Source organism: Culex pipiens, chromosome 2 (genome assembly GCF_016801865.2).
Source record: "Culex pipiens pallens isolate TS chromosome 2, TS_CPP_V2, whole genome shotgun sequence".
In the NCBI taxonomy this organism is placed as follows: Eukaryota; Metazoa; Arthropoda; class Insecta; order Diptera; family Culicidae; genus Culex; species Culex pipiens.
The window spans coordinates 104,665,124-104,691,606 of NC_068938.1; the positions used below are offsets into that span (position 1 = coordinate 104,665,124).

General features: G+C 43.7%; 5 protein-coding genes across 6 annotated transcripts in view; 2 read left to right on the plus strand and 3 right to left on the minus strand.

The window, feature by feature from the left end:
- Nucleotides 1-10,655, plus strand: part of LOC120427994 (alpha-ketoglutarate-dependent dioxygenase alkB homolog 4) — a 284,866-nt gene extending 274,211 nt beyond the window's left edge. Inside the window, exons 2-3 of the mRNA XM_039592959.2 lie at nt 9,504-9,668; nt 9,727-10,655. Coding sequence (XP_039448893.1) covers nt 9,567-9,668; nt 9,727-10,581 — 957 coding nt within the window. The 5' untranslated portion in view covers nt 9,504-9,566 and the 3' untranslated portion in view covers nt 10,582-10,655. The remainder of the gene's footprint in view (nt 1-9,503; nt 9,669-9,726) is intronic.
- LOC120428718 (uncharacterized) lies at nt 3,204-5,096 on the minus strand. Its single transcript, XM_039593793.2, has 3 exons — nt 5,005-5,096; nt 4,059-4,936; nt 3,204-4,001 (listed from the first exon to the last, which is right to left on the minus strand). Exons 2-3 carry the CDS (start codon nt 4,902-4,904, stop codon nt 3,288-3,290), a joined length of 1,560 nt encoding a protein of 519 aa, XP_039449727.1. The 5' UTR covers nt 4,905-4,936; nt 5,005-5,096; the 3' UTR covers nt 3,204-3,287.
- LOC120428294 (uncharacterized) lies at nt 7,080-9,032 on the plus strand. The gene is made up of 3 exons (XM_039593293.2): nt 7,080-7,191; nt 7,288-8,165; nt 8,228-9,032. The coding sequence occupies exons 2-3, from the start codon at nt 7,320-7,322 to the stop codon at nt 8,972-8,974; spliced, it is 1,593 nt and encodes a 530-aa protein (XP_039449227.1). The 5' UTR covers nt 7,080-7,191; nt 7,288-7,319; the 3' UTR covers nt 8,975-9,032.
- Nucleotides 10,656-12,111: 1,456 nt separating the features above from the next.
- LOC120428207 (DNA-(apurinic or apyrimidinic site) endonuclease) lies at nt 12,112-19,575 on the minus strand. Of its 2 annotated transcripts, XM_039593187.2 has the most exons (6): nt 19,338-19,575; nt 18,487-19,217; nt 18,318-18,398; nt 17,202-17,351; nt 13,274-13,327; nt 12,112-13,178 (listed from the first exon to the last, which is right to left on the minus strand). In XM_039593187.2, the coding sequence occupies exons 2-6, from the start codon at nt 19,211-19,213 to the stop codon at nt 12,265-12,267; spliced, it is 1,926 nt and encodes a 641-aa protein (XP_039449121.1). In that variant the 5' UTR covers nt 19,214-19,217; nt 19,338-19,575; the 3' UTR covers nt 12,112-12,264. The 2 variants fall into 2 exon arrangements, with proteins under 2 accessions (XP_039449121.1, XP_039449127.1); XM_039593193.2 differs by lacking the exon at nt 13,274-13,327 and having other exon boundaries at nt 19,338-19,574.
- Nucleotides 19,576-23,797: 4,222 nt separating this feature from the next.
- Nucleotides 23,798-26,369, minus strand: LOC120428069 (uncharacterized). Its single transcript, XM_039593043.2, has 2 exons — nt 26,365-26,369; nt 23,798-26,061 (listed from the first exon to the last, which is right to left on the minus strand). The coding sequence occupies exons 1-2, from the start codon at nt 26,367-26,369 to the stop codon at nt 24,294-24,296; spliced, it is 1,773 nt and encodes a 590-aa protein (XP_039448977.1). The 3' UTR covers nt 23,798-24,293.
- Between the last annotated feature and the right edge of the window lie 114 nt (nt 26,370-26,483).

A 26,483-nucleotide genomic window follows, 5' to 3' on the forward strand; every position in this document is an offset into this window, starting at 1 on the left:
GCTCGTTATTCATGATCTCGTAGCACTCGTCTAGTTTGTCTCCAGCAACATATATCACGGTGTCGTCAGCAAACAGGTTAACACATGCCCGCCTAAGTGCTTTCGTCAGGTCGTTTATGTATAGGATAAACAGTAGTGGTCCCAGCACGCTCCCTTGTGGAACACCCAACTCTACTGCTTCTGCTTCTGATACTGAGTTGTTATACCGTGTAATTTGGGTTCTGTACTCCAGATAGCTTTTAAACCACCTCCAAACGTCCCCTTTAATCCTGTTTCGCCGCAACACTTCCAACAACTTCCGCCGATCAATGGTTTCAAAAGCACGTTTCAAGTCAACAAACACCGTCAGGATAAACTTATTGTTCTCGATAGACTGCTTCCACTTCAGCATCAACAGGTTAAGGGCTGATTCACACGAGTGCTGCTTTCTGAATCCTGATTGTTCCTCGATAAGTAATCCGGCCCGATCAACGTACTCCACCAGCTGCTCCCTTACAACCGTCTCCAAAACCTTCTCGTAGATTGGCAGCATGTTTATTGGTCTCCGGTCTTCTGCACGCGTCGAGTTCGGTACCTTCGGAATCGGCACCACCACAGATTTCTTCCATTCTTGAGGGAAAACACCCAGGTTCAATGAACTGTTGATAATATCGAGCAGCTTATCTCCTACAACATCCATAGCGTCCTCCAACACACGTTTCGAGATGTTCTCGACTCCTGCACAGTTTTTCATCGCTGCTACAATCTTTCGAAGCTTTTCCATAGAAATGGGTTGGAACTGGCTGAATTCCGAGATGTCCAGCGTACGCACAGTTGGTAACGGGTCTTGCTGAGGTTGATTCACAGTCGGGATGGAATCGTGTATCTCCTTCACACTCTTGATGAAGTAATGGTTCAGTCTGTTCGCCGTCTCTTCATCGCTGCACGGCTCAGTTTTGTCGTCGAAGATAATTTCCTTTTCGGGCGTTTCTCCAGGTTTTATCAAATCTTTTAAACATCTCCATAACTTCTTTGAATCTCCACTGCAGCTCTGAATCTCTTGCTGAACCGAACTATTTTTCGCTTTTTGCAGCTCTCGCACGTACTCATTCCGGAATTGTTTGTACCGTTCCCAGTGTTCCGCGCAGTTCGTTGTCTTGAAAATTTTGTATGCTTCGTCTCGCTTTAGTTTCACCGCTTGTAAGTGTGGAGTAAACCACCGTTTGGTGTCTGCTGAGCGTCGCATACGTGTTTCCGTGAGTTGTCCTACTGCTGTTGCTAGAGCTCTGCTAAACTGCTGTGCTTTTTCATCCACCGGCAAATTGTTTCTCCACAGGGTCTCATCACACAATAAAGTGTTTTGCAGCCGTTCCTTAGAATACTTTCTCCAGCATGTGTACTCCGTTTTCTTCTCCGGCATGTTTATTTTACAAACTCCTTCCACGTTGATTCCCAATGTCTCGTGATCTGTAATTCTCCAATCTGCTAGTACTTTTACAGTACAGTCTTCAACGTTTGCAAACACCAAGTCAATAGTAGTGCGGCTTCTGACACTGATCCGAGTGTGTTCAAATACTTTTTGCTCTAGTCCAACTGCATCCGCAATGTTTTTCAGGTCCCTTGAGTAGCCATCGTTATTCCAGCAGATATTGAAATCACCACTTATCACATTCGTTTTGTCATCCGCCATAACTTGTTGAAGCCAGTTTTCAAAGCTGTCCAAGAAATCCCTGTCGCTGCTGCTAGGTGAATGATACACTCCTCCAAAAATACCGTTGAATTGTTGATGGTGAATCTCTATCGCCAGCATCCAATTATCCCCCGCAGTCTGGTTCGAAACAGTTGTCGCTCGTAGGCGATCGTCAACAAACATTGTCACTCCTCCAGTGTGAGATGATCGCGAGAGACAGTTTATCATGTTGTACTTCCGAATGTTGTAGTTCTCCAGATGGTGCGATGCTGTCAGGTGCGTTTCCGTCAGGATAACAACTTTTGGCTCTAGTTTCTCTACAAGATGCACCAGCTCATCAAAGTGCGACGATATTCCAGCAATGTTCATACTGATGACTTCCGGTTTCTCTGGTTGCTACAGCGTGAAATCGACTTGTTTTTCTCGTCGTTTTTTGAACCTCAAGTAAACAGGACAGTCGACACTCCAGGCAGCATGGTCAACGGCAATATCCAGCTTCTGTTCTACACGGAACTTTTCACAGTTGATACATTTTTCTTGGGTCGCTTTACACTCTTTCACGCGATGATTTTCGCTGCAAATCGGGCATATCTCACTTTCCACTTTGCAATCAGCACCTTTATTTGCCCTGCTGACGACGTTGTGGGTCGTTTGCGGGACGTGGCCTACGTTTTCCCTGCTGAAGTAACACTTAACTCAGTAAACTGTTACGTAAGCAGGGAAAACATTTTTGATTTGTCTGGGACTTCACTTAAAAAAATGATTCTGGGACATCTGTCTGAAAAAATATAAATTTCAAAAAAAAAATAGAAATTGAATTGTTTATGGTAATGGTAAAGAAATATTTGCAAGGAAATCCAAATCTACAAGAGTTATCCAACCAGAAAAGATGTGATATTGTTATTTCAAACAAAATATTTATTTGAGTTTACATTACAATCGTACTTTTATGAAAAGGTGGTAAAATGTGCTAGTGTTAAATTAAATAGATAGCCTGTATAAAAAAACAAAAAGCTTGGTTACTGTGAAGTTAGCAAGGAAAATGCTCATCATAATGATAAGCCACGCCCCAATGATAGAATTCACTGCTGAACACTTGAAGAACAAGAATGATTTGAAAATATTTTACACCAACATATTTGAGTACCTTTGCATAAAAGTTTGAATGTAAATTTAAACTTAAATTATTATTTTGATTTGAAAACGCCGATTTTTGTGATCCATGACTATAAATTTTCTTCTGGCTCAGTAACTGATACGTTAGCAGGGAAAATATTTGTTCAGATTCGAAGGTATTGAAATAAGTAAAAAAACTAATTATACATCAAAGCAAATATATTGTTGGAAAGATTGCATTTACGATAAAAATTATAGTAAAAAATCCTATTTACGTTAGCAGGGAAATTTCACTTTCCCTGCTGTCTTCACAATTTTTTTCCCTGCTGACGATGTGAAGTGAGCAGGGAAATTGGATTTCAATGACGCCAGCTGGTGGCCAATACGAGAACTAAAATTTTCCCTGCTAACGTTTCCCTGCTCAAGTAACATCAGTATTAAAATCAAGTAAATAACACAGAAAGAGGGCATAACTTCGAATGTAGAGATCCTTGTGAACACTCTACCAAAACTCAAGGGCAACGTTGGAGCTTTCGGCGCGCAATTGCTCAGCGTAGTCTTCGCTTTCGTAATCACTGCGCTGAATACTGATCGTCTTCAGGGCACGAAGGCGAGCAACCGCGGTGCGAATGTTGAAAAAGCAGCGTTTGCCAAATCGTAGCTCCTTCACCAGTGGCGAGTGCTGCGACATCATTTCAAAGACGGCTTCGTCGACGTACGTGATTCCAGCAGCTTCGAAGCGTTCCAGGTTCGGGAAGACTTTGACGACGGCAAGCAAATCTCGTGGGTCTGCGTCGACGATCTTTAGCGAGCGAACGCTGGAGCTGGTGGAGTCGACGTCGTCGGACCTGCTGAAATATTCGTTTTCGTTGAGCTCAACGTGGATCAACGATTTCAGCCGCGCCAGGTCCGACAGTCGTGGCAGGGAGCAGAACTCCAGAGTGAGTCTGGACACGTTAGTTCCCTGAAGGTCCGTTAGAACTTGGCTCGAAAGATGGCAACGAGAAAGACTAAGATCTCGCAGGTTCGTAAGATTGCATCCAGTTAAAATTAGCAGTTCCTTCGTCGGAATAAGCCAATGTCCGTGAGAAATCTTCAACGATTCGATGTTAGACAGTTTCCGCAAAGACAACGATGGCTGGTGGTTGCCTTGTTCACTAATCACAACCCGCAGGTTCTTAAGCTTCGACAGAACTGAGATGATTTCATTGAGATTCTGCAATTTTGAACGGTGGAATTAATCTAAAGATCTTAGTAACAGCGAAATATTTACCTGAATGGAGATAACACACAGCAGATTCAGCTCTTCGAGATTGGGCTGCTGTTCGACAAAACGAAGAGTATCCCGCCCCCATCCGTCCACAGCGAGCCGGGCCAAGCGTAATTCCTTGATTCGGACCAGGTCATCAATCATTCGCTCAGGCAGATGGAATTGAAGTTCTTTCAGCGTTCTACGAGTGCTGTTTATAAAGGCGACGATTTCCTTCTCCAAATCTGGTCTATAACTGATGTAGTCATTCAGCTTGAGGACCGTTAGCTGTGGGCACATCAACCTGCAGAAGCTCAGAATATTTGGCATTGGGTGGTTGATGCTCAGCTCCTCCAACTTGTCGAGCCGGATGCTGGGAACACCACTACCGAACCAGTGCGATCGCACAATGAGCTTAAGCTGCTTCAGGTTGGGCAGTTCCTTCAACAGCCCGGTCAGCAGCACTTCCGTGCCGCTGAACTTCACGCTAAGCGTGCGCAACGTCGTCCCCAACGGCTTTAGCCAGTTTTCCCTCGGTTTGTGGATTCCGATCTGCTCAAATTCCAACTTGGCCCGCGTGTAACCGCTTCCTGTGGCCAGCAGTTTCCGCACCAGCTTGCGATCTTCCTTGAAGTTGTCCGTTGTGAGGGTGAGGACGAATTTGGCCATCAGTCGGGACGAGCCCCGGATGATCTGGTTCCAGCTGCTGCAGGTGAGCCGGGCCGACCGGAGCCAATAGGCGTTCAGATTGCGGAAGATGAGCTCCCACATCTCCGGCGGAAGATCCGCCGCTGGGCGCACTCGCTTCACCTCCGGGAACGCGTCCTCCTCTTCGACGTCAGAGGGGAGTTTGTGCTTGAGCGATTCCATCTGGCGGTGGTGCTCAAGTGGGTGCGCGGTTTCTGTTTGGTTGAACAGTGGTTTTCATTTCATTTTTCCACAAAATCGCAATCATGCACGTAAAACTTACCAAAATTTCCAAGGTTTCAACTGGCGATCCAAATTCCGGTGCATACAAAGACAATTCGTAGAACACAATAAAAGCAAAGGTTGCTAGAAGTAGGACAAGGGGTCAGACATAAATGACGCTGTGTTGAAACTTTAACCTTTTTACACGCTCATTCAAAATACACTCAAACCCCGATGGTTTGACACCAACTGTTGTCAAACGAACGGGGTCACTTTTTAGTTTGACACCCCTTTTACACGGAGCTCACACACACTACCAAACGTTTGTTTTGATAGTGTGCGTGAGCGCCGTGTATAAAGTGACAGTTCGTCACTTTTTAGTTTGACTTTGAACAACCAACGGGGTACAAACTAAAAAGTGACCAACCACCGGGGGTTGAGTGTACAGAGCGGATTCGTTAATTCGAATTTCGCTACTTCGAATGCTCGCTGATTCGAATTTCGCAACTTTGAATGCTCGCTGATTCGAATGAATTCGAATTAAAAAACACTCAAACGGCTCAAACGCTTGCTCAAACGTCAAAATTAAGTTGTCAAACAGATTGTAGGGCTACCATCTTGTTCGACGAAGTCAGTTCGACGCTGCCGTGATAACTTGTCGCAGATTGAAAAGGCAAAGACCAGCAATGAGACGCGTTAAAACCTCGGTTATTGCGCGTATTCCCGAGAAAGACACGCGGCAAACCAGCCTCGGAACGACGCGCCGCACTTTCGGCAAATGCGCGCTGTCAAATCCCATACTGTGCGTTTTGTTTTTGTTGATCTTCTTCTTCGAATTGCATAAGAAGTAGGCGTGGCTGAATGGTTACGCTGTTCGCTTTGAAAGCGGAAGGTTCTGGGTTCGATTCCCATCTGCTCCTATCGAGAAATTATGGAAAGAAGGAATTCTGAACACTTGAATATGAACGAAAAATTCATTAGCTCGCGGCGGGGTTCGATCCCCCGTCCTTTGGGTCAGCAGACAAAAATGCTAACCACCAGACAATCGAGGCTTAGTTGACTAGGAGGATTAAGAATAATGCTATAAGAATCCAAGAAACTTGATTGGAATGTGAACCTAAGAACAGGACATGCAATATTGAATGCAAGTTGAATTTAAGAACTTTACTGGTTGCATACTCGTTAGGCGAACATTGAACTTTCAACACGACCAGAATTCACCACAAAAAAAAAGCTTGGTGAACCGAATTGGAAAGCTTCCAAAATGAATCCAAGAACATACGAAGAAATAAGGACTATAAATAGATTTGACCGGCCACATCACTTACCACGGTGAATCCTGGCTTCACACCCATCTTACTAACACCCTCAAACCTCACATGATACTTTGTCGAAGACGCAGCCGATTTAGCGGTCTTCATCACTCAAGTATCGGACTAAAATTCCTATCCACTTCCCCGTGTCTTACCACTGGTCGTGGCCGGCGCTGTGATTGGCTAGCATGATAGGGACATTTCAAAGTTGCGAAGTGGTGATGATTGGTTCCTACTCTTCATCTGTGGTCCACGGAGCAATTCTTGGAGGTCCTGGTCAATAACAGAGTAGCAACTACGGGTAGATACCAATGCTATGCTATGCTATCTTCTTCTTCGAATTGCATGGCATTGTTGCCGGGAATGTTTTTTATTGCACTAAAAGTGCCGAAAATCGCTGGCAACAATGTCAGCGGCACATTCTAAAATGCCGCGCGGCGTGTACTTTTGAAAGAAACGGACAATACGATTACCTTGACGATTACACTTTTTGTGTAATCATAGTCGAACTGAAAAAATCTCGGAAAAACTCGTATGAAAAAGATGAAAATGAACTCAAGGAGCTATTACATTACACTGATTACAATACCGCAAACAAACAAACTCGCACTTTTTCGTGTTTGACAGTTTGCCAAACTCGCAAACAGTGCAAAATGTATGCAGGATGACGTTTGTACAAACAAATCCAAGCAAACATACAAAGCAGGCAAACTGTAAAAAAGTGCGAGTTTGTTTGCTATAGTGTAATGGCTCCTTCAGCAAAGTGCGATTTTCAGTACAGTGTAGAAAGGCCAAATCAAGCGTCATTTATGTCTAGCTCCTTGTTCTACATCCAGCCAGCTTTGCCTTTGTTCTACGCTTTTTGAAAAGTGCGCAAATTGTCATTGCAAGCAACGGAATTTGGATCGCCGCCGGTCGAATCCATCGAAATTTTGGTAACTTTTACGTGCTTAATTCAATCTATTTCGACTTTTCTGTGTTTTCAAGGTTTTCAGTGAAATTACATTAATGTTTTGTTATCTGTCACACAGAAACCGCGCACCCACTTGAGCACCGCCGCCAGATGGAATCGCTCAAGCACAAACTCCCCTCCGACGTCGAAGAGGAGGACGCGTTCCCGGAGGAGAAGCGAGCGCGCCCAGCGGCGGATCTTCCACCGGAGATGTGGGAGCTCATCTTCCGCAATCTGAACGCCTATTGGCTCCGGTCGGCTCGGCTCACCTGCAGCAGCTGGGACCAGATCATCCGGGGCTCGTCCCGACTGATGGCCAAATTTGTCCTCACCCTCTCAACGTACAATTTTATGGAAGATCGCAAGATGGTGCGGAACCTGCTGGCCACAGGAGGCGGTTACACGCGGGCCAAGATGGACTTTGAGCTCATCGGAATTCACAAACCGAGGGAAAACTGGCTTAAGCCGTTGGGGACGACGTTGCGCACGCTTACCTTGGAGTTTAGCGGTACGGAAGTGCTGCTAACCGGGCTGTTGAAGGAACTGCCCAACCTGAAGCAGCTTAAGCTCATTGTGGAATCACACAGGTTTCGCAGTGTTGTTCCCGACTTCCGTCTTGACAAACTGGATGAGCTGAGCATTACTGATCCTGTGCCAAATATTCTGAGCTTCTGCAGAATGGTTTGCCCGCAACTTAAGGCTCTCAAGCTTCCTGGCTATTGTGGTGCTAAATCGAAATTGAAGAAGGAAATCGTCGCCATTATAAGCAGCACAAGTAGAACGCTGAAAGAACTGACGATCAGAGTGTCGAAGAAAATCGTTGATGACCTTGTCGAAATTGAGGACTTGCGCTTGGCCCGGCTTTCTGTCCACGGAGACGCAGACGATGTTCTTCGGTTTGTCAAGCAGCAGCCCATTCTCGAAGATCTGGTCATTTTGGAAAGAATTGGCATTTCGGTAAATTTCTTTTTATTTCTGCATTTTTTTTTTTAAATAATTCCACAACCTTAAATTTGCAGACACTTGACGAAATCATCTCAGTTCTGCCGAAACTCAAGAAGCTCCAAGTCACAATCGTTACCCGAGCAATCCAGAAAACGTTTTCTTTTAAGAAGCTGCTGACCATCGAAAATTTGACAATTCGGGTTGAACAATGGTTTATGCCTATCGGGGCCAATAACCTGCTGAATTTGACTGACTGCAACCTCACGAACTTGCGAACCCTGAGTCTTTGTCGCTGTACTCTTACAGGCCAGTTTTTGTCGGATCTTCAAAGGACACATGTGTCTGAACTTACTCTGGAGTTCTGCTCCCTGCCGCGACTGTCGGACTTGGCGCCGCTAAAATCGTTGCACCACGTTGAGCTCTTCAGCAACGAATATCTCAGCGGGCTAGACGCCGACGACAGCCGCTGCTCCTCCAGCGTTCGCTCGTTGAAGATATCCGCAGGCGACCGATCGATCCTGCTAGCCGCCGCCAAGATCTTCCCGAACCTGGAATGCTACGAAGCTGCCGGAAACACGGACATTGATGAGGGAATTCTTGAGGCGATTTTGCAACACTCGCCGCTGGTGAAGGAGCTGCGATTCCGTAGTGTGTTCCATTTTGACGACTTAAACTGTCTCCGATATGCAGTGCTTCGATTTCCTGCCCTGAAAACGATGGTCATTCATTGCAGCAAAGAGAAGAGAGCAAGCTTTCTTGAGAGTTTGCGCGGCGAAAATTGCAGTGTTGCCGTTGAGTTTACCAAACTATATGTCTTTTGATCTTCTTTTTCGGTGTTATTTGCCTGGAAGTGGTTAATAAAGAAGAATAAAACGCCTATCAGATTATCATCTTTTTGTATCATTTACAAATTTCGCTTCGACACCTTCAAGAACACTCAACAGTAAGATTTATAAACATATCTTACAAGAATCAAGATAAGCAAACCTAGCAATATAAAACAATTCATTCAGAGGTCATTTATGCTAAAAGACAAATTCTGGAGTTTTTTTAAAAAGGCTTTTTGCTTTTTGGGTGTTTTTCAATACCCCTGACTCAAGGCGGTTTCAAAAACACCCAAAAAGCAAAAACTGTAATTTTGGTTTATTGAACCTTTTCAAAAAAAAACTCCAGAAATATAGCTGAAATTTAATATTTCCGGATACGCAGCATAATGCCGTAGTCCTCCGTCATAAAATCGTCGTATGCTAGAAAACTGTTATACAGCTTGTTTTAGGGTCACCCTGTCGTTCCAAAAAGATAAACAAGTTGAACTGTCATCGGCTAGCTTGCTGTGTTGAATAATTTCAGGAATTTCAGCGATTTGTGCAATCCGGATAGTCCGCACGCATTCCCACCCACAATCGGCCCAGCATGGACCATCCACGCCCCTGCGGTTGCAAAGGTCGCCGGACCTGTCTGCAGTGCGAGAAGGACTTTGCGATCGAACGAATCGACTACCGGGACGTGTTTCAGGTGAGTTCCGGGGTCGGGAAACAGCAACCCATTTCTAACTCTTGCACGCTGCTTGTAGACCTGCAAAGCGTACTCGTACTGCCCGCACTGCAACCGAATCTACCCCGGATGGGACACGGACCGTGTGATGGAAGCGCATGCGGGTGGTCACGACGGCCACCCGGGTGAGGAATATCCCGGAGTGTTGGTCGCGTTGGACTGGGTGAGCGAGGACGAGGAACGGGCGCTGATGAAGGGAATCGACGAAATGCCCTGGGACGGGTCGCAGAGTGGCCGGCGGAAGCAGAACTTTGGACCGAAGACGAATTTTAAAAAGAACAAACTTCAGCTCGGCCAGTTCCGTGGCTTTCCGCAGTTTTCCAAGTTCGTCCAGGACCGGTTCGAGCAGGTTCCGCTGATGGCCAACTTCCAGACGATCGAGCAGTGCTCGCTGGAGTACACGCCCGAACGGGGAGCCTCGATCGATCCGCACATCGACGACTGCTGGATCTGGGGCGAACGGATCGTGACGGTGAACCTGCTGAGCGATTCCGTCCTGACCATGTCCCGGTACAGTGCCGAAGGCAACGCAACCCGGTACAACCTGCACCTGGTGGATCGCTACCAGGACAAACTGATCACCGAGCTGGCGGACGATGCCTCGATGGAACGGTTCGAGAACGCAGTCGTACGGATTCCGATGCCCCGGCGATCGCTGCTGGTGATGTACGGACCACCGCGCTATCAGTGGGAGCATTGCGTGCTGCGGGAGGACATCCGCGAGCGAAGGGTTTGCCTGGCGTATCGGGAGTTTACGCCGATGTATCTGCAGGAGGGCAGTGAGTACGCAAAGAGTGAGGAGGTTTTCTGCAAGGCGCAGGCGTTTTGGGATCATTTACAGGAGGAGGTTCCGCCGGTTAACGGACAAGCGTGAAGGTTTGAAAACTTGGTGGTTTGAACTTTGCAATAAAGTTTGGTGAATGTGTATTATACAAAACATTTAAAAAAGGTGTAATGCTTGCGAAAAGAAATGAAAGAATCCGCGGTCTTAACCTTTCGACGGTCGCCCTAGTGTAATTTGTGCACCATTTGTAAGGATGCTTGTAAGGGAGTAAAAACGGTCTGGTGCAACTGCGCCAAATCTTAGGCCAAATCGCACCGAAACCCGTCTCCAAGCAAAGCAGAACAAGCTGCTCGAGATGGTGCATAATAGCCATCGACTTCAGGACTTAGACATTAAATAAAACCCTTAATTTTACTGAACGAGCCACGTAGCCCAGTGGTAACGCTTCCGCCTCGTAAGCGGTAGATCGGGGTTCAAATCCCGGCTTGGACCAACATAACTGGTGATCGTTTCTCTTCTGGATTCGATTGCTTAGTAAAGGGAAGGTAGTGTATCGTCACAAACTGGACCTTATCACGACACCTTAGGGAGGCGACCTATGGAATGTTAACATTAACCTTAACATGTTAACATTAAGTTGAAATAATGAACTGTCACTGAATCCGCTTTGTAAATGCCGGCCCCGATACTCTTCACGGGTGTTCCCCTCAGGAACAGGAAAAGATTTAATTTAATTTAATTTTACTGTTAATTTTGTATATTTTGGATTTAAGAATTTTTGAGGTTAAAGAAGTTAAAGGAGCTATTACACTACTGCAAACAAACAAACAAACTGGCACTTTTTCGTGTTTGACAGTTTGTTAAACACGCAAACTTGTTTGCGACAAACTCGCAAACAAGACAATATGTATGCAGTCTGACGCAGGGATGCCACATTTGAAGATTTTCGAGCACAGGCTCAATGCTCAAACGTATTGTTTTGCCATGTTGTTCGATGATTTTAATTAAATGAATTACTCACGAAAAAGATAACAATGTTTTGCTACTTTTGCCAAAAACAGATTTGTAAAATATTATTTTGCCATCAAGTTAAACTCATTTGCGTTTCTGTGATGTGCCCGAAAATCTTCAAAATCTGGCATGCCTGGTCTGACGTTTGTACAAACAAATCCTGGCAACGAACAAAGCAGGCAAACTGTCAAAAGTGCGAGTTTGTTTATTTGCGGTAGTGTAATAGCTTCTTAACATGGAGTGAAACTTTTTCAGCTGTCAGGGTCGTTTGTGGTCTCTGTTGCAAGTTTCTGCTCATTTCTAGTCGTCCGAAGGTTATGTGTGGTGAGTCACCCAAAGCCTTTTTTTACGCAAATGGATCGACGTTTTACTTCCCCAGCCGATAGAAGGCGTGATCAGGCAAATCTCGTCTCAAAAAATGCCACCGGGTCCGTCTGGGATTGAACCCAGGCCTTTTTGGGGTGAGAGACTACCACGCTAGCCACTACACCACCGGACCCGGCTTGACAGAAAGTTTAACGTCGTCGGTAACACTGTTGGCTTCCCACTAACTTTACTTAGTCAAATAACAAAGGACTGTGATATAATCAGTAGAATGAAATAAACAAATTACACTTCACTCTTTTTTATTCAATACGATTATATAATAGTTAATGGTAATACGGAAATAAGGTATAAATTAGTGTCACCAAACTAGACCGAAATGCCGATCGTTCGGGGAGCGTCAAAAGCTAGGAAAGAAACGAGAAACAATAGCAAAACTTAAAGATTCAACAGCAGCGTGATCGGGCAGTGATCGCTGCCGTACACGCCCGGCCGGATGACGCTGTCCACGACACGCCCCGCCAGCCGTTCCGAGGCGATAAAGTAATCCAACCGCCAGCCCACGTTCTTCGCACGCGCATTGCCCATGTACGTCCAGAAGGTGTAGGCGGCCTTTTGCTCGGGGTAGCGCTGCCGGAACGTGTCCACAAAGCCGTGCGAAAGCAGGTTTGTCATGCCGTCCCGTTCCTCCTGGGTGAAGCCGGCATTTTTCTTGTTCGTTTTGGGGTTGGCCAGGTCGATCTCGGCGTGGGCCACGTTCATGTCGCCGCACAGGATGACGGGCTTTTTGGCGTCCAGATCGCGCAGATATTGGTGAAACTTTTCGTCCCAGCGCATTCGCTTCGGCAGCGTGACCAGCTTACGGCCCGCGTTCGGCACGTACACACACACCAGGTAGAACTTTTCGTACTCCGCCGTCAGCAGCCGGCCATCTTCGTCCTGCTCGGCATCCCCGAGCCCGTAACTGACGTTGAACGGCATCTTCTTCGAGTAGATCGCCACCCCCGCGTAACCGCCCGGCTTGCACAACCAGTACGGGTGGTAACCCTTGATGTGTCGTGCCTCCTCCGGCAGCTGGTCCTCGGTGCACTTGGTCTCCTGCAGGCACAGAATGTCCGGCGCCTCGTGCTCCAAAAACTCCAGACAACCCTTCTCGACCCAGCTGCGCAGCCCGGCCACGTTCCAGCTGGAGATCTTCACGTTAAACTCGCCACCCTCGTGGCCAAAGCTCAGCTTGGAGTAGTCCGTGACCGATTTGTTCATCTTTGGTCCTGCGGCGGCCTTGGTCTTTTTGGCCTTTGGAGCGCCATCCTCTCCGCCGTCGTCCGTCTTTTTCTTCTTGCGCTGGGTCACTGGAACGGAAAAGAAAAAAACGACTCTTCATTTTTTGACTCAAACAAGTTTCTTCAAGTTAAAAAAAAAAGGGTTCAAACAAAACCAAACTTACGTTGCAATATCTTTTGAAACAACGAGCGTTTTTGGGTGGACATTTTAGGCGTTTCTGAAAAATGGTGAAACAGTTTGGTGGAGTTGGTGAAATATGTTGTGCAGCTGAACATTGTCTTTAAATGCTTCCAATAAACTTGAAATTTTAAATGTTGATTTTCCCCACTAGTCAAGTTGGTTTTATTTGCCAAAGAAATCTTTTACCTAATTTGAATTTCAGAAACATTTTACCTGAAGGAAGGATTCTAGCAAATTGACTCTGTTTGGATGAATCGTAAAACATTGTGAAGAATTCAATAGGAATTTAGGTACACATTAATTTGATGGGGTGAATTCTTAAATTTGACACTAAAAACTAATACCTAGCCTACTGAAACAACGACAATTTTGAAGAACTTTGAAACCACCAGGAGAAGCAAACGATTTGAACTGCTTCCTTACACGAAACGCGTGGCGTCAGCACAAGTTTTGGCGGGCTGTCAAATTTGCAACGAAGTAAACAAATTCACAGATAAAAAGAAAGAACACTTCGGAAAATCAGCACTTTGCCACTTTTAACACTAATCAAATAATATTGTGTAGAGGATGATTGTGAAACCTTCATCGTTCCACAACAAATTGTTTTTTTTTCTAAAGCGATTTTTTTTTGTGATTAATCAACAAAAAGTACTGTGAGTATATAACAAAGGTGGGAGAGCAGATCGCCGAACTCAACAAAAGAACTTGTCGTGATACGCGTCAGTTCGTCTGTTTCAAATAAAGCTGCATTAGGTCATGCACTTGAGTCAACACGACCGCGTCACTTAGTGTATATAATTGGGAATAGCTCGTACTGTTTGGATGACTCAGATTGAAGGTGGCTTGAACAGCACGTTGGAGTTTTAGGGAAATACATACCTGTTCAGAACTTTTTTGAAGACGTTATTTATCAAATTTTAAATAACGTCATTAGAACGGGAACTATCGATTTCAAAGTTGATTCAAACCCTGGAGTATCGAGATCGAGCCAAAGTTATCACTGGGATGGTGGCTCCCAACCAGTGCTGAAAATCTCATAGGGCACGACGAGAAAATTGCCGACGCCGACACGAATTTTTCATTATTTTTTTTTCAAATTTTTCACTGAGTCACAAGACCGTGACATAAACAAACCCGGCACAGTCGTAAGTCTCTTAGCTCACTGAACAGCTGCCACTAGGGGAAATATACACTTTCTAATCAAACACCTATCTTCGTCATATTGAGAGTTTGATACTCGATTAAAGCTCCAAAAATACTATTTAGGCTATAAACTTACCAGCAACAGCACCGTCTCAAGTAAGCACGCAAATTTATGCCATTTACTGGCCAAAAAGATCAAATTTAATGCACTTTTGATCATAATTTCTATTTTGCGGGACCATTTCTCATCATTTTGGTGGCACACACATCCACACGCAAAATGGGAGCTCAACCTTGAGCTTGACTGCTTAACGAAAGTCGCCATCAATATCTTTTCACTTGCGCTAACGTTTTCAAAGCGCTTAAGATATAAAATTGCTTCCAACTACAGGCAACAAGTTCTTTTGCACATTAGTTTGTCACTCACTTGAAAAATAATCCCGAAACATGTAAATAATTAGCAAGCGCCAGCAAAAAACAAACGCGCTAAGTCTTTTGACGTTTGAATTTTGACGACCCATTCCAATCGAAGGCAGAAGAAAACCGAGCGAGGAGCGAAGGCAAATAAAGAACAAAGGGTGGCCACCAACACCACCAGCAGGGCCTGTTGGAGTGAGCCAGTGATGCCAGGTGAGCGTTCGCTTTAAATTTCATCAATTTTGGCAGCACTAAGCAGACCCAAAAGAGCGCTGAAAGAAGAAGAACTAAGCTGAAAATAGGAAAATGGGCGTGGCCCAATGCACTCGACTGATTAGAATGCATTTGGGAAATAACTTTTAATAAAGTTAAAAATTAACAGAAATGTTCACAAAAAGTTGCTCTACTCGTTGGTGTACTTGGTTTTAGTAAGTTTCATGGAACACTCCAGATTTTCCAGCATCATTCAAACACGACCACTTATAAGGCTTAAAATCGGTATATTTCCCCTTATAACTTTTCAGCAAAAAATCCTAAAAATATGGTGTCTTCGTGAAAGTTGTTCAAAGTTGAATGAAGGTCCTAAATCTAAAAATTTAAGAAGATTGAACGACAACTGCGCCCTCCGCAGGTAACAAACTGAAACAGTTGCTTTTCTCCATACATTTTGACGCTTTTTCTTATACAAACTTCAAGCGATTAGAGGGAGGGGTTCCCGTGGTCAGAATGAGTTCAAATTTGGAATTTAGCCTAGTGATGGGTCAATCTATGATTTCAGGGGGTAGCCCTGAGAAAGCCCGGATTTGGACCACCCTAACGTGCACTTTGAATTTTTCAAAAATATTTAGACAGGGCCGAATGGGTTCTCCCCAAAGTTTGTATGGAGAATTAGGGCGGAGCCTCGAGATACTCCGACCCAGAGGGTCATACGTCATACACGAACAAAAGCGGCGAACCGAAGATTCGCGTGACGTTTTGGAATTTTGACAGTCTGGAACGCATGAATTACCCCATTATCGGTTTCCCGCACGGGTGAAATGGAAATTGTTGCACATGGCTGAAGTTGAAAATGTTGCAAATTATTTTAATTTATGCTAAATTTCATAATTTAAACAACAATCTAAAGCAAACTGGTTTGAAAACTAAAGATTAACTAAAGGCACGATGATTTGTTGCGTAATCTTGCTAAGAATTGCGGTTTAAATTTGAAAAAAAATATTTTTTTTCTGTTCTAGAATTTAACGTAACTTTGTTTACTATGTATGACTTTAAAATTAGTACACAACGATTATAGAAAATTTTACAAAAAAATGATTTTTTTTGTTCGTCCACAAACAATTTCATGTTGGTAAACAAACGACGCCGTATTGCCAATGTTGTTCGGTAGCTTATATCAGGCCATCGCCGGAGCCCTGCTCCGACCACAACCTAGAGTGGCCGATGCCCTCAGGGATGTTTCGTAGGAGCGACATTTACCTCAAACTACAAGATATTGACTTTTCGTTAGTTTTGGCCACAACTTGGAATAACCGGGATTCCCCGCGGATGATTCAACCCGTCCGGATCAGGAACCGTTGTGGTTTTTCTCACGATGAAACCTTCGGTAGTGCCACTGGCAAGTCTCCCTCCTCTTTGGCTATCTTGTCGCACGTCGATTTTGGGCCAAATTGAGTTAAGGACGCCATTTTGTGCAGCTTTCATTGCCTCACCCTTCGAACTTCGCAGATCCCGAAATTCGATTTCGACCCTGAGGTATTTAAAAATTAACGGTACTCCGTGCATTATTGTCACTCTTCTTATGAAAGAAGCTTCGATCTGATCTTGACACACCCTGCAAATTGCTGCTAGTGCGACAACTGGATGTTATTCAGAACGCGTTTGACACACGTACATGCCCGACTACTGTAAACATTTTTCATTATAACTGAGGTTATTCCGGCTGACCTTTCTCGGCTTGGGTTGCCTCTTGCTCCAGGCCATCTGGGCCTCCAGGCGACAGGTCCAGGTTGATGTTTACTTCTCGACGTCCTACGAAAGATTGATTTCCATGGACTGAATGCCCTGCCCCTTTGCACAGTTAATCCCATTCCTACGTCATTCGCATTTTGTTGCTCGTAGTGATGAAACTTCCATGCAACAGTAACTTGTTTCGTTGCAGACCACTTTCCTAACACGGACGGGAACTTCAAGTACGTATCTAAATGGCAGTCGCAATACTTTTCGTTTTTCTGGATTGACCCCGCTTCAGCCCTTAGGACAAAGTTCTTTGTCAAAAGAAAATGCTTTCTTTGCTCAAGATTAAACCACCGTTTTCCAAACAATTTCCAAGAAAACCCCCGTTCAAAACTCACCTCCATTGACCGGTGCATCAACTGTGTCCTTTTTCGGTGGCGTTACTCTGTCCTCTTCCTCCTGCACGGTGGCGGCGGGCGTCTTCGGGTCGACCTTTTTCTTACTAGCGGTAGCTTTCTTCACCTTTACAGCGGCAGCTGGCGGTTTGTCTACGTTTCCGCACCAGAGAGAGATGGTAATCACAAAACGACAAAAAAATAGAACGAAATTTCTTCGTTACTTTTTAAATTTACGATTTTTTTGAGTACATAACAAGCAAGCATTTTCAAACCATTTCCAGCAGGCAGGCATGCAGGTGCACAAACAACAGGAGGAAAGTAGATGTGTTTTGTGATTTTTGATCTGAATCATGCAATTTACGAGGAAAGAGGCAGAGATTAGTGAAATTCCACCACCTTTTTTAAGCGTTTTTTTCTTGTTGGGGATGTTTGGAAAAAGGGTTCAAACAGTTCACACAATGGACACACGATCAAACAATTTTACAGAGAAAAATAAGGAAAATTTCACTAACCTTGCGATCTTTCCAACCTATAATTTTTATTTAGTTATTTTGTTTGGAGATTTGGAATAACGAGTTAAGACAACTAATTTTTTTTTCTTTACAGAATTATATCTAGAGCCTTTATTCAGTATATAAAATCCGTATCGTATGTTTGTTTGTTTTTTTGTTGTGTTAATTCTATCAGTGTTAAAACCTTCCAAACAATGTTTCTCCTGTATTTGTGAATTTCTGTGTGTTTATTTAACTTGTAAGTTACGACGACGGTTAGTTATGGAAACAGTTCAATCTTGGTGCTCTCCAATCAACTTATAATCGATATAATTAGATGAAAATGTCCTTTTCTACACTCGAATCTCTCTCTGTGTGTGTTTGTTTCATTTATTTGGTTTGGCACTTGGTCGTTTACTAACGCGAAAGAATACTGAATAAATAAGCGCGAAACGTAGCGATAATAAGTAGAAGAAAAAGGTAAAAAAGAGGCGAAGATTCAGAGTTCTTCGGTTGGGGCTTCACATTTCGCCAACACTAACGGTTGTGTGTTAATTCAAGGTTTAGGGCAGGGCGAAACGTCTACAGAGTGTGTTTGTGTGTTTGGTTTGGTGATCTTAATTACCCTCAGATTCGGCTGTTGCCTTCTTGCGTCCTCGTTTGGCCGGAGCTGCTGCTGCGGGGGATTTGGCCGGGGAAGCTGCTTCTGAAAATAGACAAAACGAAGGTTCGATAAAACGAGTCCATTTCATAGCATCACTGCTCGGTTGGCACGTCGTCGAAGTTCAACTTACTCTCTTCCACCGGTGCTGGCGCGGCCTTCTTGCGGCCCCGACCTCCTTTGGTCTCTTTGGGTGCTGCCTCTTCGCTGGCCGGTTCCACCTCGACCGGCTTCTTGGGCGATGCTGCCTTCTTCGGTGACGCCGCGGCCGTTTCCTTGGCGGGTTTGGACTTTTTGGCGGGCGATGCCACCACTTCCTCCTCCGGTTCCGTCGCTTCGGCCTTTGCCTTTCCGCGGCCTCGCTTGGCCGGCGCCGCCACTTCCGGCTCTGGCTCTTCTACCACCTCTTTGGCCCTCGCCGCTCGTCCCTTGGCCTTCGGAGCGGGTGCTGCCTCGACAACCGGTGAACTCGTTCCATTTTCCGCCGGCTTTCGGCCGCGTCCCTTCTTGGCTGCGGGCGCTGCTGCTTCCTCAACTGGTTCCGGCTCCGGTTCCTTGGCGGCCGCCGGTTTGCGTCCCTTCTTTCCCTTGGCGGCCACTGGCGATGTCGCCACCGGTTCCGGTTCCACCGCATCCAACTCCAGCGGGTCACTTTCCACGACGGCCGGGGCCTTTCCTTTGCGGCCAGCCTTCTTCTCCGGCACCTCCACCGCGGTCACCACTTCCTTCGCCGCCTTCCCCTTTGCCGCTGGAGCTTTTTTCTTCCCGCCAGTTTCCTCCACTACGTGGTTCTCCGCGGGAGCTTCAACCTCGGCGGCCGCTTTCCGTCCCGGACGTCCCCTCTTCTTGATGGCGTCCATAATTCTGCCGGAAGACAAAACACAAAAAAAAATCTTCGTCACCTTCCAAAACAACAAACTCTTGGGACTCCGCCACCGCTAGAATCTTCAAGAACAAAAATGGAACCACTTTTCCCCAACTTACCCGGCCCTGTTTTCGCTGGAGTCAGACAAATTTCACGAAAGCCACGCTGGAAAACGTCACACTTTGCACCAAATTCTTCCGGCAAAGCCTTCCGCGATCGAATTCTGTTTCTTTCCAGAAGGAAAACACGCGCGCACCGCCAAAGAGGTTGCTTTTCTTCCTTTATTTTGTGGCAGATGCCGGTTGGAGAAGAAAAGGCGCGTTTGTTGAGCCAGGCAGGCAGGCAGCAGCAGTGGTGTGTGTGAAGAAGTTGAGTGACCGAACACGAAACTGTGCGATATGGAAATGCAGTGGGGTTTAAGAAAAGGTCGGTCTGATTTGGAAATTCTTTCAATTTTTTTTTTTTCAAAAAATTTACTGATCCTTGAGATTTTAACGTACGTAAAGTTTGGAAAATATTTTTGAGGATCGAATTAATTTCATCAAGCACTTTTAAGTTGAAAGCAAAAGCATTATTTTTTTGCAAAATGAAAATCATTTAACTGTAAGCCATACCTTAAATTCCCAAAACAGCTTTGTCCAGGATCGGTGCTCAATTGTGAGTGTAACCTTGTTTGACAGCTGTATAACAGTTTAGAGAAAAATGCGGAAAATGAGTGCAAAGCAATTGCTTTTTAGGGTGCCCAGAATTTATAAAATATTTTCTGGAAAAATGTTTAAGAGGAAAATTTGTAGGGGTTCCAGCGATTGCACCCTAACCAAAAATCATGATTTTTTGAGTTCCAAATCCCACTTTTCATACGATTTTTTGAGTTCAGGTACTACAACCATAAAAATGGTTATATGGGTTGAACTGAAAAATTCGTATGAAAAGTGGGATTTGGAACTCAAAAAATCATGATTTTTGGTAAGGGTGTGTCCACGATCCATACAAAAAAGATTTGTTTTGTATGGAAATTGTCCACTTGGAGTTGTGGCGCTATAATCACTGCGAACAGTGCCCAGGGCATTCCTGGAAATACAATGTCCCATCCCAGAGGGTCCCGGAGTACCAAACCTTCTTAGTATGGTGCACCCAACGAATCGAGGAATTTAAACTTTTCGAAGCACCGTGGTAAACTTCACAGCAACTTCACAAAAAGTTTAACTCCATGTTGCAGATTTGACAGCTAGATACAACCAAATCTCGGAGCGGAGCGTATGGTGGTGTGTCTCCAGTGGTACTCCCCACACTCCCCACGCTTCTTCCTCCCCTGTCAATTCTCAATTGTGTTGTTGTTTGAACACTCCGTGCTCAAACTCCACTTCAACGAATCATGTCTCTGTGAAACGACTTTACGCAGTAGGCCTGTCTGCTTTACAAATGATAATAAATGACAAGAAGAGTGCTAGGCGTAATAAGGCACTATCCAGGATCCCTTAGAAAGATTGGCTGCGCTAGGGTTTGATTAGATCAGATTAGAAATTGTCCACTTGGTTTATGGATGATCCCTACACTGAAACTAAAATCATGATTGAATTTGTATGCAAACTGCACATAAACGATTTTTAAATTAGAGTAATAACTTCTATGGCACAGCTTTATACACACTATTTGACCCTTATAGTTGTTGACCACATATAGTTGTTGACAAAAATCTCATTAGATTTTATGTGCGGATTGCACATAAACCTTGACATAAACACACTTGAGTTCTGCTTGATACAAGACATTGTTCTCGCATATCCAGGTTTTTAAGCGACGATGGCGTTCGAATGGTGAACGTCCGAAATGTCAAAATCACGCAGTGGTACCAATATTCCGAAAAAAGTGTGCCATGGCAAGACAGCCACTTTTGTTTTCTAATGTTGGTGCTACTGCGCGATTTTGACATTTCGGATGTTCACCATTCGAACGCCATCTTCGCTTTAAAATCTGGATACACTTTGTGAGCATTGCATATAAACTGCATGTGCGAAACATCATAGATTTTTGCAAAATGCCTTTTCACATGAAATTTATATGCGGTGTTCACAAGGTGTATTAAAGCAAGTATTAAACCGATCTGATTTTGTATTTTTAGCTTTGACGCTCGAAGATGGCGAAATTTGAAGGAAAAGTGTAGCAACCAAGGTTGCAGCTTTGCAAAAAAATCGTGTTATAATTTGGATTTGCTTATTTGAATGCGACTGAAAATTACAAACGAGTCAACAATTTCGCATTCTATATAATAATATTGAAAAATCCATGGAAAATTCAGTACAGAGTCCTAAAGCTATACCTCAATTTTTCATGTACAACGGTAAAAAACAAGGTTTCACTACACAACCCAGCGAGAATTTTGACTCGATTCGATTAACATTCCAACGCCCAAGGCTCAAAAAAAGTTGGAACGGTAACTTCAACTCAATGGTTCTCGGGCATAACTCAACCAATAAAGATGGTTCTTCTTTCCAGTGATTTGTTAGGATGTCTAGATGATTCTAGAACTTTGCAGAACTTAATTTGATCAAATCTGTAATTTTTGCGATCAAAAACATCGTTCCAACTTTTTTTTTCGCTTGTAAAAAAATATTCGCCAAAAATTCCGCGGAGGCAGTCGTTTAAAAAAAGGTGGAACGATGTTTTCGGTCGCAGAAATTACAGATTTGTTCAAATCAAGTTCTGCAAAATTTTAGGATCATCTAGACATTCTTACAAATCACTGGAAACAAGAATCGTCCCGATTGGTTGAGTAATGCCCGAGGACCAGTGAGTTGAAGTTACCGTTCCACCTTTTTTGGGAGGCTTGGGCGTCCGTGTAAGTTGGACATGCGTTGGGCGTTCCAGTGTTAAGCTGATTTCTCTGAGCAAAATGACACATTGTACGACCATAAAGATGCTCAAAAAGATTTGTAAATCAATTTTCAAAAACTAGCATCGAAGCAAAGAATTCGGCTTTTTTACCTTGAGTGAAACCTTAGAATACTAGCAAAACATTGTAATAGGGCCGAAGCCGAAGTGTAAACAAAGAGTCTGTCCTGCTCGTTCCTAATCTAAACATCAACTGACGTGAACAGGATGGATTCAATGTTTACACTTCGGCTTCGGCCCTATTACAATGTTTTGCTTGAATAGGTCAGTTCCCTACTGGATTCGATCGTTGGAAGATCAAAATTTTCAGCTGCAAAGAATAAAGAATTAAGATCTCGATTAAGATTTGAATAATTTCGGACAACAGAGTACGAACTGTACTCGAGTACAATTTTTTGAAAATCCTACGCTGTTGAATTTATATTTTTTTAATTTTTTAATTTATAATTATTTTTTTTAGAATTTTTGAAATTAAATTTCTATGAATGTTTGAGCTTGAGCTTTTGATGTTTTGATCATTTTAATTTTTGTTTAGAATTTTTAAACCCTTGAATTTTTGGATTTACGAATTCCAATGTTTTTGAATTTTATTGTTTTGAATTTCTGAATTCTTAAATTATCAAATTAAAAAAAAATATTATGAATTTCAGAGTATTTGAATTTTGAAGCTTTGAATTCTTGATTGATTTTAAAAATATTTTGTATATTATCGCTGGCGTTAATAATTAGAGTTCACGCGCGCTGATATGACCGCAGAAGAAAGGCCGCATGACAGCCGCAGAGCAAATTTTTGACTGTTGTCAAAGGTTGCCCTTAGTTTTCTGCTGACTTTTTGAAAAATATTCAAAACAAATCAGGTTGACAGCCAAATCAACGCTGAATTCCAGTTCAACCTGCTGATTTTTACACAGCGGTAGTTCGGCGGCTGTAACCTCCTGTCAGTCACAGCGAAGGAGAAAATTGATTTAATCTCGCAATTGGCAATACATATTTATATTCTTAAATTTCTCTGATTTTTTTAAATTAATTAATCTCAAAATGTAAGTGTTTTTGAAAATTTGTATTTTTTAACTTTCCAATTTCTGAATTTCAAAATTGCTGTGTTTCTAAACTTTTGAGTTTTCTGCCAGAAAATTTAATGATAATAACGGAATCGACGTATCACCTTATAATGTGGCCCTCTTAAACCTTGCGGTTTCGTCAACGGATCCACAGGCGTGTATCGTTCTTTTTGCGACAAGACTCCGCCTCCCGGGTCTCCTAAGTGTGAAGGTATGGCACGGGAAGAGGGCACCGAATACCTATATTAACACTTAGAATGTTTGCGTCTGCATCGGGATTCGAACCGGCGACCTCTAGATTGCGAGTCCAGTGCGCGGTCCGATTGATCCACACAGGCAGACAATGATAATTGTTTGGCTTTTTCCTTTGGTTTACCCTCGGGATTGACACTTTTTCCCAAATGTGCCATTTAATTTGTGCGATACAATGTTTTCAAAAAATCCATCAAAATTGAAAATTTAGCAATACGGCTTGGTTTTTTATTCTGTTCATTTCATTTAATATTTACTGAAAGCTGCTCTATTGAAATTTTCCAGTTAATTTTCACTGAACGTTATTTCAAATACACTCAAGTCCCGATGGTTTGACCATAGACTAATTAAAGACTAAACACTCCGATGGGATGCCAGATATGCTCAGAGTCAAATCCGTAGATGCAGATGATGATGACGCCATCTGTATGTGATTGAATGAAGTTCTTTCTCAAGACTTCCAGTCAACTTAATCTGAAATCTAAAACGGAATTCAATTCGAATCGTTTAGGTATTCCGTTTCAAACGCAACAGTCGGTACGTACACGGAATCGATTGTTGCGTTTGAGACGGAATACGTAAACGATTCGAAATGAATTCCGTTTCAGAATTCCGATTGAGTTGACTACGTTATGTTGTACAAAAGCAGTGTATCATGTCCTAGGTAACCGCTATCTTGGTTTGCATTAGTGTAAGTGCTTCTCTTGGTGCCACAATGACTAGAAAACAAAGGAATGAACAAAAAAAAACTAAAATTTACCAAATAAACGATTATTGATCATTTCAACAGTTTATTTCTTCTCAAGTCTTCAGTTTATTCATTTCTCAAGTCTTCTTATGCTTCCAGATCGATACCGAACCGAAATTACCTCACGAATCAACTATTTTAAGAATCTCGTAAAGAGTTTCTTCACTTTCCTCTTCCTCCTCGCTCTTGTTGGTTTCGTACATGTATTTATTCATTCTCTCCCGCATTGATCTGGGAATGTGGACCACGCTGGCGTTTCCGTAAGCTTTAAGCCAATCTTTTGTTCTGAGGATCCCGACGAGAGTGGCATTTTTCAGCCTACTGCGCAACTTGGTTTTGTTCAGATTCTGCGCGGAAAAAATCCGTTCGGCAGCCGCCGACGAGTGTGGAAGTGCAAATACGGCTTGAAGAAGGGATCTTAACCCAGCGAACTTGAATTCGCCATCGAGTTGTTTTAAAGTAATTATTTTTCTCCAAAACCGATCTGCGTTAGTTTCACCTTCCAAACCATAGGCAGCGAAGTCCAAAGACATTACCTCGTTGAATTCATTGTCCAAACGCTGCCAATCGTCCTCGGGGAAAAGATGTTGGAAGTGATTGATCAACGGAGCAATGCTGTTGTGTTTACGGGTCATAACGTTGAGCGGCTCCAGAATTTCAAGATCTTCAAAAATGTTTGTGTTAAACTGAAATCTTTGGATCATTTGGGCAGCCAACTCTCTGTAGAACAGCGCGCAATGCATGTGAAAGTCCTTCAATTTGCGTTCGTCGTAGTGTGTGTCTGAGTTGATGAGGTTAGCGACTTTAACTCCCAGGTACACGTCGGCAGGGGATTTCAAATTTTCTTCGTCCAATTTTATGTCCCGCAAATCGACTTCCCGCAACACCTCCGGAATCACAAAGTATCCCAGGATTTGGGTGATCTTACTCTTCAACGTGCTCATCATTGTGATCACTTCCGGTTGCTCCGACTGGAATAACAAATTGATTCCATCAACGAGAGGAAGAACAAAATTTAAGAACTCCAGATACAGCTTAGTAATGTTGTCTTGCAACCCTGCGTGAATCTTGCCAGCGTTCGAAATCTGGTCTACGTTTGAGGCGAATCCAAAGTAAATTTGCAAGGCATCAAAACGACTTAACACGGCCTTGACCACCTGTCCGCGAGACAGAAAGCGGACGTCGTGCATTCTCGGAATTCTGGTGGGATTATACTCCAGAAGCGTTTGGATCTTGTCGTACTGATCAAGACGAGCGGGGCTTGCAGAAAGATACCCGTAGATATCTTTCAACAGCTGTTCTAGGTAGCTGGGGAGCTGCTTCGACGCGTACGAGGCACATAAAGCCATCGAATGGCACACACACCGAACCAAAACTAGGTGTGGAACATCTCTTTTCAGGTACGCATACAAAGACTTATGATCTCCGGTCATGACTTTCGCGTTGTCTGTGGCTAGCCCTTGAAGATTCCGCTTGTAGGGAATGTTGTCCTTGGTGAAGCTGCCCACAACTGCTTTGTACAGCGTTTGCGCATCGCCCTTCTCGATGTGGATCAGATCGTATAACGCGTCGCGCGTGCATTCGTTCTCAGTGTCGTAGTATCGTACAACTATGCACAGAACCTTTTCTGTCGCCGCATCAGTAGACTCATCTACAATTATGCTGAAACAGCAGGCTCGCATTATCGCAATTAAACGCTCTTTTTGCGATGCGCCAGTGACAGCCACCATAATCCGTGAAACTTTTGTTCGGTGCAGCTTAAGGCCAGCAACTATTTTAGAATCAGGACACGTTTTTTTTAGCACCGGAACCAACTCTTCAACGGCTTTGAAGGAAATGTTTTTCTGCACAGCATATAAACGTGATATAAACAAAGCCGGATGCAGCCGTCTGTGCAATCATTTGACGATGCCATAAACTGAAACAATTTATGGTTCTTGGAGATTTTGGTGCCCGTCGCGTTCTTGATATGTTGATCCGTTGCAGCGTGATTTTTAAGGTCTTTTAATCCTCCACTCTCATACTTCAGATAGACATCGCAAATTTCGCAATGAGCTTTTCCATCGACAGGCTTAAGCCATTGTAGTTCTTTTTCCCAGGCTGCCTTATAGTGTTGCTTATACTTATGATGGAGTTTCGCTAAAATAAGAGATGAAAAAAGCATTAGACTCAAAAAATAAATATACTAAATACGACATAACGTCCTAATACAATATTAGCAACCATTCATACAAAAATTGCATGTAAGTGTTAAACGTATATCCGGCGAGATTCATATCCAGATTACCATGTCCGCGCTCCAACTAGCTATG

Bases quoted from the DNA above. Each gene is read 5' to 3' on its own strand.
- LOC120428718 (XM_039593793.2), bottom strand. From the start codon at position 4,904: ATGGAATCGCTCAAGCACAAACTCCCCTCTGACGTCGAAGAGGAGGAC. The intron at 4,002-4,058 runs GTAAATATTTCG...TCAAAATTGCAG, and splicing joins TGTGTGTTATCTCCATTCAG to AATCTCAATGAAATCATCTC.
- LOC120428294 (XM_039593293.2), top strand. From the start codon at position 7,320: ATGGAATCGCTCAAGCACAAACTCCCCTCCGACGTCGAAGAGGAGGAC. The intron at 8,166-8,227 runs GTAAATTTCTTT...TTAAATTTGCAG, and splicing joins TGGAAAGAATTGGCATTTCG to ACACTTGACGAAATCATCTC.
- LOC120428207 (XM_039593187.2), bottom strand. From the start codon at position 19,213: ATGGACGCCATCAAGAAGAGGGGACGTCCGGGACGGAAAGCGGCCGCC. The intron at 17,352-18,317 runs GTAATTAAGATC...GCGGAAACGTAG, and splicing joins GGCAACAGCCGAATCTGAGG to ACAAACCGCCAGCTGCCGCT. The intron at 13,328-17,201 runs GTGAGTTTTGAA...ACCATTTTTCAG, and splicing joins TGATGCACCGGTCAATGGAG to AAACGCCTAAAATGTCCACC.